Source organism: Leguminivora glycinivorella, chromosome 1, assembly GCF_023078275.1.
Source record: "Leguminivora glycinivorella isolate SPB_JAAS2020 chromosome 1, LegGlyc_1.1, whole genome shotgun sequence".
Lineage (NCBI taxonomy): Eukaryota > Metazoa > Arthropoda > Insecta > Lepidoptera > Tortricidae > Leguminivora > Leguminivora glycinivorella.
In genome coordinates, this window is record NC_062971.1 from 3222247 (window position 1) to 3235701 (window position 13455).

General features: G+C 38.6%; 1 protein-coding gene and 1 long non-coding RNA gene across 2 annotated transcripts in view; one reads left to right on the forward strand and one right to left on the reverse strand.

Annotated features, from left to right (window-relative positions):
* LOC125225669 (phosphatidylinositol 4-kinase type 2-beta) overlaps nucleotides 1-10255 on the forward strand; it is a 29290-nt gene extending 19035 nt beyond the window's left edge. Inside the window, exons 4-11 of the mRNA XM_048129487.1 lie at nucleotides 1954-2079; nucleotides 2731-2828; nucleotides 3607-3745; nucleotides 4692-4834; nucleotides 5756-5831; nucleotides 6361-6500; nucleotides 7756-7845; nucleotides 9004-10255. Coding sequence (XP_047985444.1) covers nucleotides 1954-2079; nucleotides 2731-2828; nucleotides 3607-3745; nucleotides 4692-4834; nucleotides 5756-5831; nucleotides 6361-6500; nucleotides 7756-7843 — 810 coding nt within the window. The 3' untranslated portion in view covers nucleotides 7844-7845; nucleotides 9004-10255. The remainder of the gene's footprint in view (nucleotides 1-1953; nucleotides 2080-2730; nucleotides 2829-3606; nucleotides 3746-4691; nucleotides 4835-5755; nucleotides 5832-6360; nucleotides 6501-7755; nucleotides 7846-9003) is intronic.
* LOC125225678 lies at nucleotides 6380-7163 on the reverse strand. Its single transcript, XR_007177003.1, has 3 exons — nucleotides 7090-7163; nucleotides 6540-6979; nucleotides 6380-6429 (listed from the first exon to the last, which is right to left on the reverse strand). It is a non-coding gene; the product is annotated as an uncharacterized LOC125225678 (long non-coding RNA).
* Nucleotides 10256-13455: the final 3200 nt, after the last annotated feature.

The following is a 13455-nucleotide window of genomic DNA, read 5'->3' on the forward strand; positions in this document are numbered from 1 at the left end:
GAGAAATTGATGGTATAAGAAGTGTGACGGGTGGGACTTCAAAGTGCCTCTCCTCTCCGACTTGACTTACACAATTCGCAATTGGTAAGAAACTACGAAACTTTTGTTAAACAACCATTTTTTATTTAATTCCTGATATTATATAGATTAGGTATTAGTATAATTTACGCAAATAACTCGTAAAACAAAAATAATTTTGCTTCTCAATGCTTGTGACGGGTGGGACAGCGCTTTGTGACGGGTGGGACGAGTAACATTTGAGTATACAAATATATGAAAAATATAAAGACAGTTCGTTTGTATTTACTTTAAATCAGCTCTTTTATTAATTATTTAATGTTACAAGTAATAATTTCAGTAGTTTTCTTAGAGCATTAAACCAAAAAAAATATTTTTTCAACTTGAATTTTTAAAGGTTCAGAAAATTGTCAAACCTTGTCAAACAGTCTATTACCACATACTTTTATCAGTGGGTCAGAAATAATGTCAAAAATTTTACCAGTTTTAATGAAAAAGACTTCTTCCTGACTCATAGGCCTCATTGCATTCATTGTGTTCTAAAAAGTAATACCACAACCGAATTAAGCAATATTAGACATATAATTTGCTTTAATATAACCCAGTTAGGTTTAACTAAACTTAAAAGAAGGATTTTATACTCATTAACTCAAGTTTTATCAGATAACCCATTTTGCTCACACGTCACTGTGACGGGTGGGACCTACTTTGAAAAGCGTTAAAAGTATACTTTTATTCACAAGAGCAACGCGTTTTTTAGCTAAAATAACCAACCTCAACCTAATTGTTACTTTCACAAAGTAAGACATCAAGAGTTTAGATACTTTTAGGGTAAACAAGAAAAAACTTTGTTTTATTGTGACGGGCGGGACGTGAGTTACGCATTGTGTAGACGCCCAATAAATCCTAACCATGAAACTTAATTTAAATTTACTTGCCACTGGTTTAAACAGCTTTAAATATATTTTCTTTTACACATATCACTTTCTCCATAATGTTTATTAAAAGCGCGAAATAGCGCTGCCAACTTAGGGTATATATATGCCACCTTAGACAACTGGTGCTAGGGGTACGTTTGGACACATATAAAATGCAAAAAAATGTCATAAAAAGGAAAAACTCATTGATTCATAAAATTAGGCATAATGTTCTATTCTCTAGATGTAGATTTAAATGTAAATTAAGTTATTTAATTTTTATGCCTGTGGTGTCGGTTTCGCTGGAATGACCCCAAAGTCACTAGAAGTGTGCCGTTCAGATTTGAGGAGTTCCGTTCTGACCATCATCAGCAATTCCACTGCACCAAATATCACTGTTCTGGACGTTAGTGCATGCTGTTCTTATAAAAATACCAAAGTCACTATAAGTGTGCCGTTCAGATTTGAGGAGTTCCATTCTGACCATCATCAGGAGTTCCACTGCACCAAATGTCACTGTTCCGTACGTAAATGCATGCTGTTCCTTTAAAAACACAAAAATCACCATATGTATGCCTTTCAGATTTGAGGAGTTCCCTCGATTTCTCCAGGATCCCATCATCAGAACTGGGTTCTGAGAAAAATGGGACCAATCTGTATGCATATACATTCAATCAAAAAAAAAATTTTCAAAATCGGTCTAGTAACGACGGAGATATCGAGGAACATTAAAAAAAAAAAAAAATAAATAAAAAAAAAAACATACAGACGACTTGATAACCCCTTCCTTTGAGATTTGGAAGGCGGTTAAAAATAACTCTGTTGTTTATTGGTAAAGATACTTCATTTTTAGTACATAGTGGCCAGTTATTGCACACTGGTCAGTAACTGGCAATTTGCCTTATACAAAGTTCATTTGTTGTACACGGTGGCCAGTTATCAAAAGGCGGCTGTTACCTACTGGAGGTTTACCCTATGGCCTTTTACACTTATTCTAAATATGTGGAATTCATTACAGGTGGTCAAATTGGTGTCGGAGACTTTCAACTACTTGCGGATAGACCGGGAGCGCTCGCGGCTCAAACGGGCCATCACGGAACAATTCCCTAATCTACGATTTAATAGGATGGGACTCCCGCCGAAGGTAACTAAATAGTTTCCGTATCATCAGTTTTAGAAAGCCTAGAGGTTTATTTTTTTTGAAGTGAAACTTTTAATGCGACTTCCAACTGATAACGTTAAATGTTTAACGCAGTCAGAATTGCCAACTCGAATTTTGAAAAAAATGGTAGACAGCAGCAGCGGCTGATCCATACAAGCCGATTCCCACAGGCTTGCCTAAAATTGATTACCTACTAGTAAAGTACCTAATGTAAAGGTAGGTTTCTTTTGCTCAGTTTTGCCTAGCAGAAAGTTTCACCAGCCGCCCCTGCTAGACAGAACTATGTCAATTTTTGAAGTAAATCTTTTCAACTTGTCCATATTTCATGAGTTTATGTTTGTTTTTCAATAATTTGAGCAATTAGCAATGTAAAATATTTAACTTAAAACAGTAAACAGGTGGAAGTAACTAAACGCAAAAACGTGACAGTCACGACAGAATGTTTTTAAGGTTATTTTACGAATTTTCACTTCTTCCGCGCGGAGGGACTCCGCGCACTATTTTTCTATATCCTGAGTTGAATCAATATTGTTGCGAATCGTTTCTAGTATCATCTACTAGCGCGGTGGAGTCACAGTAGGATGTGGATGACCTCGTGGGTAAACTCGTGAATAAGATGATGTGTGTCGGCAGGCGGGCTCGTTCCAGCTGTTCGTGGAGGGCTACAAGGACGCCGACTACTGGCTGCGGCGCTTCGAGCAGGACCCGCCGCCCAAGCACGTCATGGCGAAGTTAGTATTTATTCACTACTAGCTTTTGCTCGCGTTAGAAAGAGACAAAAACTAGCCTATGTCACTTTCCATCTCTTCAAGTATCTCCATTTAAAAATTCACGACAATTCGTCGCTCCGTTTTGCCGTGAAAGACGGACAAACAAACAGACACACACACTTTCCCATTTATAATATTAGTATTGATTTGCCTCATAGTATGGTGTAAGACGTTTCATATTAGGTATAGGGAAAATAGGTAACATTGGAGGTAACTAATATACCAGTTTAGGAATGATCTATTTGTTTATACTGGCTAGCGCGATGACCCTAAAGTCGATCTTGGCTTTCAACATAAGAGCACGGCATTTGCTGGGCCCACACACAGCGCGGCCAACGTTCAATGTAGACGTGCCTCGCCCTGCGGCCCGCCGGATCGGACCCGGCGGTTTAAGCCAATTTGTTTTCTTCGACGCTGAACTAACAATAGTCACAAAACAGCGTCCATTTATTATTCCACAGTATAGCTTTTGTACTGTCTGATCTTCCAGTGACCAAACCAGTGAGGACGGTATGCTTCTCCATTTTCTGAGCCTTCTTAGATATCGTCACTACTTTTAAAAAAACTTGTATCTTCGTCTGTCAATGAAAAGAAAATTGTAGTAAGTATGTATGGAATGCATGTAGACTTACTGCGTTTTAAGTTTGAGGAACAGCGTGAGATACGAGATTTTTTAAAAGTAGTGACGATATGTTGATGAATAGCCATAAAATGATTGATAAATGCGTTTAATTTTCAGATTCCAGTTACAGTTCGAACGGCTGGTCGTGTTGGACTACATCATTCGGAACACGGACCGCGGCAACGACAACTGGCTCATCAAGTACGACGCGCCGCAGACCACGCCAAGGGGGGACGTCGACATGACTGACCCTAGCGTGAGTAAACTATAAATAATAAGTAAATAAATAATAGTACATTGTGCAACAAGGGGAGGAAGGTAAATATTACTAACGAGAGTAAGTTAAATCGCGACGGCTTGCCGGAGCGATTTAAAGACTCGAGATATTCATACTTCCCGAGTTACACACAATGTTTTTCAATATTGCATTTTTAAAAATATGCAGAAAGGTAATAAAGAGTTCAATACAGTACTAGAAATTTCTTAACTCCCTAGGGAGAAAGATGTTTCTATAACTCACGCTCCGCCTGCGTGCAATAGCACATTTAGTGTGCGAGTGTGATAAAAATATTATAATAGGACATTCTTACACAGATTGACTGAGCCCCACGATAAGCTCAAGAAGGCTTGTATTGTGGGTACTCGAACAACGATACGAGTAAATATAATATACTAATACTTATATACATAGAAAACGTCCATGACTCAGGAACAAATATCTGTGTTCATCAGAGAGGCGCTCTATGTGTCTCGCCCGAGGGCGGATTCAGCTGTTACGTCATCGCCCAAATCAATTGTTTAATTTTATTGTTTGTATTCCTTACCTTTAAGTTCTCTTCAATAATCCATTACTCGTTGTATTTGGGCCATTCTTTTTCCAAACTTGTACCCCACTATTTTTGGATTTGGAATTTTTTATGCAGTTTTCACTCAGAATCGCGAGCTCTTTCAATATAGAAGAAAAAAAAGTGTTCCAGGGTTTTTTCCCATTCCGTTACCATTTTTTCATACATTTTGTATGGCGGTAACGGATTGGAAAGTTTGTAAAATGTATGGACGTCTTGGGACATTTTTTTTCTCCTATCAGGATCGAAATACGCAATTCTGAGTGTGAATCTCGTAAAAAAAACCCATGCTATACTTAAAGTGGGGTGGACAACTTAAAAAAAAGGGCCCGTGTAAGTGTTAGGTGTCGGTTGCAGAATTGGCACACGCCGGAAGTGTCGATCGCGGCCATCGACAACGGGCTGGCGTTCCCGTTCAAGCACCCCGACTCGTGGCGCGCCTACCCCTACCACTGGGCCTGGCTGCCGCAGGCCAAGCTGCCCTTCACGCAGGAGACCAAGTCAGTCCACGATCATTTCTGATTCTACTGTTTTTCTCTCTAACGAGATACATTTTTTTTAGAAGAACAAAGTACGACCAGCTATGGGTCTCCCCAAACATATCGACGTCAAATCGGCTTTCGTGGACCAAAAAACGCTCATATTATTAAATTAAAACGGGACTTAATCGCGTAAAACTTACGTTTATATTTAACCCGACGTTAAGAGCGTGCGACTTACGACCCGGAGGTCGCGGGTTCGAACCCCGGCTCGTGCCAATGAGTTTTTCGAAACTTATGTTCGAAATGTCATTTGATATTTATCAGTCGCTTTTCGGTGAAGGAAAACATCGTGAGGAAACCGGACTAATTCCAATAAGGCCCAGTTACCCTTCGGGTTGGACGGTCAAATGGCAGTCGCTTTCGTAAAACTATTGCCTACGCCAGATCTTGGGATTAGTTGTCAAAGCGGACCCCAGGCTCCCGGACCGCGGACCGTGGCAAATGCCGGGATAACGAAAGAAGGACGATGTTTCGGACATGACATTACGCCCGTTACGGGTTAAATATAAACGTAAGTTTTACGCGTCCCGTTTTAATTTAATAATATCAAAAAACGCTCGTTAGTACGAAAATGTGTCCGGCTGCGTTAACGAGCGATTTTTGATCGGCTAAAGCCGTTTCCGCGTCGATGTGTTTGGGGAAACCCTATGCTGTTGCGCTTGGCCAGTTTAAAAGAGGCAATCTAATGTGGGTTCTGTGTTCAAAGTTCCTACGGCTTCGTAAAAATAAACTGTCGTTACTAACAATTATTCCGATGAACACGTATGCACTTTAAGGCCAGAAATAATCATATCCGAACCATTTTCAGACAGGGTTAGCAGCCCTTTTGATTGATTATAGAGATGTTTAATTATTTTAGAATTATTCAATTTGTTTCAGAGAGTTAGTACTTCCGTTGTTATCAGACATGAACTTCGTCCAAGAATTATGTGATGAATTACACCAATTATTTAAAGTGAGTATAATCTTCAAATAATAACATAACCTTAACATATTTTGATATATTTGGGCCCTATAATTTTGTCAATATTAAAAATGGTCACCTTCCGCCATTCCACTTAATACCTATTTAAGTATTTCCAAATGCGAAATGAAATATTTTGAAGTTATTAATATTGTAGATGGGACTTAATGGCGTATAACTAAGTTTTTGAATAACCTCCGAAGTTTCCAGGACGACGTTGTTCCCGTGGTCTCGGACCTCGGTCAGTCTGCTCTGCGGTGCGTAGATAATATCTCTTTCGTAGCTATCTATCTCTATTGCTCTTGCGTATTGGCGCGACAGAGCGTACCTTTCGCGGCGTTTCGTTTTCGTTTCGCGAAGAAATGCCATTCCACGGGGCCAGAGACCACGGGGACAACACCGTCCTTGAAACGTCGGAGTTTTGTCAAAAACAGTAATTATCCGATTAAGTCTCGTTTACAATATTAAATATGTGTAAAAATCGTGAAAGTTAAAAATCGATGATCGTATTGTTTTGCAGCAAGACAAAGGGTTCGACAAGGGTCTGTTCGAGCGGCAGATGTCCGTGATGCGAGGGCAGGTGCTCAACCTCACGCAAGCGCTCAAGGACAACAAGAGCCCCGTGCAACTCGTGCAGATGCCGGCCGTCATCGTGGAGAGGTATGCAGGGTGTTATACTGTAGCTAGAGGGTGCTCAACCTCACGCAAGCGCTCAAGGACAACAAGAGCCCCGTGCAACTCGTGCAGATGCCGGCCGTCATCGTGGAGAGGTATGCAGGGTGTTATACTGTAGCTAGAGGGTGCTCAACCTCACGCAAGCGCTCAAGGACAACAAGAGCCCCGTGCAACTCGTGCAGATGCCGGCCGTCATCGTGGAGAGGTATGCAGGGTGTTATACTGTAGCTAGAGGGTGCTCAACCTCACGCAAGCGCTCAAGGACAACAAGAGCCCCGTGCAACTCGTGCAGATGCCGGCCGTCATCGTGGAGAGGTATACAGGGTGTTATACTGTAGCTAGAGGGTGCTCAACCTCACGCAAGCGCTCAAGGACAACAAGAGCCCCGTGCAACTCGTGCAGATGCCGGCCGTCATCGTGGAGAGGTATGCAGGGTGTTATACTGTAGCTAGAGGGTGCTCAACCTCACGCAAGAGCTCAAGGACAACAAAAGCCCCGTGCAGCTCGTGCAGATGCCGGCCGTCATCGTGGAGAGGTATACAGGGTGTTATACTGTAGCTAGAGGGTGCTCAACCTTACGCAAGCGCTCATGGACAACTTTATGTGATAAACAGTAATCCCACAATCACTGATCATCAAAGACGTCGACTAACGCGCGCGACTACAGGTTAATATCAACAGAGGGTGCCGTTAAATAGCGGCCGACTCCATACAATATGTATATGCGTATGTACTTCCATATAGTGGCAATACCGCTGTCTTAGGAAACCAAATCTTTGAGATCTTTAGGGCCACTTGCACCAACCACTTAACTCGGGGTTAGTGGGCTGACATCTGTCAAATTCCATATAAAATGATGGGTTAACCCTCCATTTTCGTTGGTGCAAGTGGCCTTTAGTGTTACGGATGCAACATCTGGGCCCGATATGACAATCGGATTTGAATTCTAAATCAATGTCACCTCAAATCGTTGGCTAACCTGCAAAAGTTAACCCCTAGGCAGCGTTCCCACTTAAGCGTCGCGTGTCTCGGGGCGCGCAACGGACGTCTCCGCCACGCCGCCTGAATGTAATTCAAAAAACGTCTCCTCAGTACATTTTGTATAGGAAGGACGTAAGACGCGCCCCCAGGCGGCGCGGCGGAGACGTCCGTTGCGCGCCGCAAGACATGCGTCCTATGAGTGTGGCTGGTCCCCTATATGTGTTTACAGCGTGATGTAATAAAGCCATGTTGTCTGCAGGTCCAAGAGCGGGTCGACGTCGTCGCGGTTCTTCGACTCGTTCCAGCAGCGCTTCCAGCACAAGTCGCCCTTCTTCTCCTGGTGGTAGCGGTGAGGCAAAATTTACCATTATTTCATTATTAATCTATTCCAAATTGAAGTTAGATTGTTGCCCTTGTTATCTTATGAACTTTAGACAAAGCGACCAAATGAGCGCTATGATTATAATATGCCATTTATAAAAATATACATACATACAATCACGCATGTATCTCATAAAGGGTAGGCAGAGCACATGAAACTACTCAAGTTTCAGTGCAACTCTTGGCATTAGGGGTTGAAAGAAAACGAAATTGTGACATTGCTGTGACAGGTTGCCAGCCTCTCGCCTGTAAAAAATATATCTCCTTTATAACCTTTATTGTCTCCAGTTCCACATCTTTCACTTACGAAAGAACCCTCACTAGCGTATTTTGAGAATCTACATAATACTATATTTCTGACTGATTTTATTGATTTAACCTCTCGAATGCCGAAACGCGGATCTGAGTAGAAATGTGTTACAAATATCGACGTTGGTTACCTGTGTTACTGCTACTGTAGAAAAATATCAAATAAAGCATAGTTAACATAGTATTGGCACGCGTTTAGCGACGAATAAAAAAAATATATTTAAAAATTAAAAAAAACTGATAATCACATCTTAATTTTAATACGTTGATAACTCTATATTAGAAATTTGGTTGATCTAACTTTTTGCGTTTGTAAGTTATTGATGATGGACGTTGACCGGCGAAAATGCACTGTGAACAAATACGTGAAAAATCCCCTTGGTCTGGGTCAATGATTGCTAAATTGTTGAATTTCCAGAAAACTACTAGGCAATAATTATTGCCCAAATCATTATTTCATTAAAGGACAATTAAATAATAGTGGCAAAATAATTCAAAATATCCACTCCTTGCGGTACACACGGAATCAACAGACAAAAAAGATGGATGAAAATCTTGTTCAGAGGATGATGAATACTATTTTCAGAAAAGTCCGTAATTTTGTGCATAAACATACTGAATGATTGAAATATATGTGACACGCTATAAATTAATAAACGATCTTTTATATTCTGCAATAAAAAATATTGTTTACTTTTTTCTTTTCATTTAAAAATTAAATTCCTCCCATCGCGTACCAATTCTAAATTAACTATGCTTTATATAAAAAAAGAACACTGACTTAACGTATTATTCTTATTCCATTTTATTGTTTCAGCCCAAAACAAATGGTGATAATACGCGGTGAAGCTGATAGTAAACAATTGTATGTATATTTATGTATGTATCGATGTACATTAGCGCATATTCATGTAAAATAGCTACTGCTGGATTTGTCTCATTCATTTATGCTATAATTTTATATCTACTTAAAAATATACTACTCTCATTGGCACGGATAGTTACCTATCTAATGTAAAGTTTGTGACATTTTGAATTGTCTATTATTTCCTAAAGACTATGGCATTTGTGTTCAGTATTTAGAATTTTAATTGTAATACTTACACGAGTAGTAATGTAAACCTAAATATCTGTGATAGGATTCAAATTCCTTCCCTACAGGGTGTCTCAAAAACAGCGGGAAATCACTCAAATGTGTATGGTATGCTGGTTGAGAAAAAGTAGAAGAAAACATTTTAATTTTTTTTAATGGGTGATGTGGTACAGTTCTTTCCAACCACTTAGAGGCCAAACTGTTCCCGCGAAAATTTGTTTTCTTATATTTTTTCCAATCAGTAGGAAATAATAATTTTTGACAATTGAAATTTTACTGACTGTATATTCGGAGGAACTCATTTCGGATATGGATTGGAGCTTGTTTTGTATGTTACCTCTATTTATTAGTTTAGGTACTTGAAGAAACAGCCAGTCCTAAATAATTTAGTTTGTAACTCTTAAAATCATTGAGTGAATTGTATTTATTTTCTGTATAAAAATCTCATTTACTTATTCGCTTAGTGCTAACGCACTAAATATTAAAACTTATACTGTATATATCTACTTTTCAAACAGTGGTTCAGTACAAAGTGTATTTTTAAAGGATTTTTAATCAGCAGTGCTATTTTTTTTTTTTCATTACAAACAACCAAATAGAAAGTGTTATATTGTTTACATCGTACTGATATAAAATAAGCAAACAAGCACTAGAAAAACTACTACGATTGTAATGAATTAGGGTCAAGTTAGGACCAAACTAGTCGAATGTGTTTTTCCGATATATTTTTTTACATTCTATGTTATACTTTAACAAATTCAGTTTCTTTTAAATTAAATAATAGCCCAGTTTATTATTAAATAAAAACATAATGAATTAACGACGTGTAAAGCGTTATCTGTACACCGATTTACAACAAATTATTCAACTCCGAACTAAAAAATGAGCGGAATTCCGGCAAAAAAGGTGACGATGCTACAGTTTGAGCTCAAGGGGCATATTGCATAATAATTAGTTAAAATACAAGTGTTCGTTTGTAATAAATATGTTAGACACAACAAAATATTAGATACAAGAACATTATTAGCTTGTATTTTTTTTTGCAATCCGGCCCATGTGCAAGGTGTACCGGCGCCCTCGACCAAATGCATTTTAGATTTTGAATTTCAAACGAGAATTGTAAAATGTTCGGAGTTGGCCTACTAACTACTAAGTCTAAAAACACACCTTCCTTATAAAGCCTGACCAGAAATGTATGCCAGTTGTCAAGAGAGCGCCGTTTAGCGCTGTTATTCTGACGTATGCAGCGACCAGCGACAGTTCACTATCTTCTTCTTCTTCTAACTTAAAGAGCTGTGCTCTTGTTGGTGGAGCAATCTCCAACTCGTCCGGTCTTCTACCAACTCCTTCACCTTCTGGTATGACACGACCTGAACCTTTTCTTTAATTTGGGTGAAATAGTTTCTCCTAGATCTTCCTCTTCCCCTCTTTCCTTCTACTTTTCCTTCTACAATGTTTTTGAGAAACAGGTCGTGTCGTAGCAGATGTCCAACTAGTACGCCTCTTCTGTTTTCTATTGTCTTTAATATATTTCTTTTTTCTTTAATCCTATCTAGAACTCTAACATTTGATATTTTTTCTGTCCAACTAATCCCTTCCATTCTCCGCCAGCACCACATCTCGAAGCTTTCCAATCACTCTCTATCTCTTTTCGTCATTGTCCACGTTTCACAGGCGTATAAGGCGATGCTCCAGATATAGGATTTAATAAAAGTTTTTTTGTGGTAGTACACATTTTCGATTTGAAAATTTGTTTCTTATTGTTGAAGGCTTGTTTAGCTATTGCGATTCTAGTACTGATATCTTGGCTACATCTTGATTTGTTATTAATTATACTTCCGAGATATTTAAAGTTATTGACTTCTTCTAAAACTGTGTTGTTAAGCTTAATTGGTCTATTTCTCTTTTTAAATTTGGATGCTGTTTTCGAAGATCTTTGTTTTCGACATGTTAATTTGAAAACAAAGACAGTTCACTATATAGTATGAAGAAAATAGTCATACATTTCTAATCAGGTTTTACTGTGGTTGTACTACCGACATATATTTTAGGAATCAATAGATCGAGATTACCTATGTAAGTATAATACAAGTAAATTATTTGACTTATAGAAAACTAGCCCAAGTTATATTTGAGTATGTATTCAACCATAAAGCTCGGAATTGTGAAGTGTATACATATTTTAGTTTACGTCCTATAGTATAATATAAGCAAATTTCTAGTAAAAATAAAAACTAGCATCATTGATTATGCAAGATAAATCCTTTATATTGTCTTTTCTCCTTAGTTGTTTTTAGAAAAGAAAAATGTGAATATTGTGTAATAATAATACACTGTAATGTTTATTTTTATAGTTTTTTTTGTACATATCCTATTTTTATTTTTGTATAAAACACCATTGCTTGTATTGTACTATAGTTTTAGTGTAAGGATTTGTTAATGTTTGTCTATGGCTTGCCTATTTATTTCCACACTCGGTCATAGCTCATAGTACAAAATGTGTTATTCCATATGACTATTTGGTTACAATATTGATTATATTGAATTTTCTTTGACAGTAATGTGTGAGCACGGAATTAAATTTTATTTCGTCTGGCATCCGGGCGTTCAAAAAGTTAAAATATTCAAGCTGTTAATAATCATGTTTATAATTTCCTTTGAAAGTGTAGGTAGATCGAACGTTATGTAGTTTAAATACCTTCGCTGGGGCAATTCAGTTAACTCGAAACCATATTTCGTATAAGGTCTTTCGACCCGATACCGCAACGAACGTGTAAAGACTATTTGAGGCTTCCAGTCAGTTTTGTGCTCACACGATTCTGATAGTTTCTCAAGACATTACTAGTTGGAAATCTCTCCATAGTTATGCACTCTTCACAGATGTAACGTAGTTGAATTTACTTGGTAAAGAGATCAAGTGCCTCTCGCATTATTCTAATTTATTACAAATTCTGTTATAAGCTTGGACAGTGAAATTTGTTAGTTGATACTACTAAACAGGTGTACCACTTACCTTGAGTAAACCGCCAGTCTGATCTATGTAGCGGGGATCGTAAAACACTAGAAACGTTTGAAACGATAATTATTTCGTGTCTTCTCCGCCATGAAGGGACCGTGCCTCCCAGTGGCGGGGCGTGAAAATTTTCGTTGGTAAAGCCGGAGGGGTTTTTGGAATCTGTTTTGTATGGGCTTCTACAGATACTAGAGAATTTTAGGAAACCCGTTGGGAATCGAGTTGTATCGACGCTCCGCCACTGGTGCCTCCTTTTAACAAGCTGAAACGTCTAACAATACTACATTTTTTACTTTAAAAATAGGGCGTTTACCTATACCTACATAAACAAAGGAGTGGAACGTTTTTCGAGTCTGGCGGGGTTTCCATTGCTCAATTGAGCTCTGGCCTGATTCCAGCGGTAGCGCATTCAAGTCGCGCCGGAAGCGTAGGTACATTTATCTATTTGTTTCCTTCAATGTAAAAAGAGCATAGGGCTGTAAACGCGCGTCTGGAGACGTTTTTAGCAGTTAACGAATTGAATATTCAATTTTTTTAGCCTCAAGGTAGCTTACTCCAATGCACACGATCCTATGCTTTCGTAGATTCTTTTAGAACGTGTTAAAATCCTGTCCAAGCTGTTTCGCATCCAGTAGACGTTTTGTACAAGGGAGGGCGTGAGATCAACCGTTAAGGTGTAGTTAGCAACTTTGTAAGACGATCACACAACATCAAGACGTTAAATTAGCAAAATTGTTTATTATTTATGTGTACCTACTGTTTAAAGAATTCTGGCAGCTGTATACTCTTATTGGTAAGAAAATAAACACAAACATTTTCAATTATTAGCTGTTATCAAGTAATAATAGGTGCATGGCGAATTTATGAATGAATTCATTTATGATTTCGCCATGCAATTTTGCAGCTCACTGTATATAGCAATTTGGTGGTAACATGATGTAAATATCTGTGGCTATCCACGCCTAATATATGCTTCATGTGCTATAGGGACCTTTTGATCAGAATTTCTGATGGAAAGATACTTGAAGCATAGCTTTAGGCATAGTATAAGACCAGTAGCAACTCTTCTTACAAACATACTCCGCGCGGTACCTATGTATGTGTGCGCGCCGTGTACGTACGAAAAAAAAACACCATCTGTACTGAAATAGTACATTACTTCA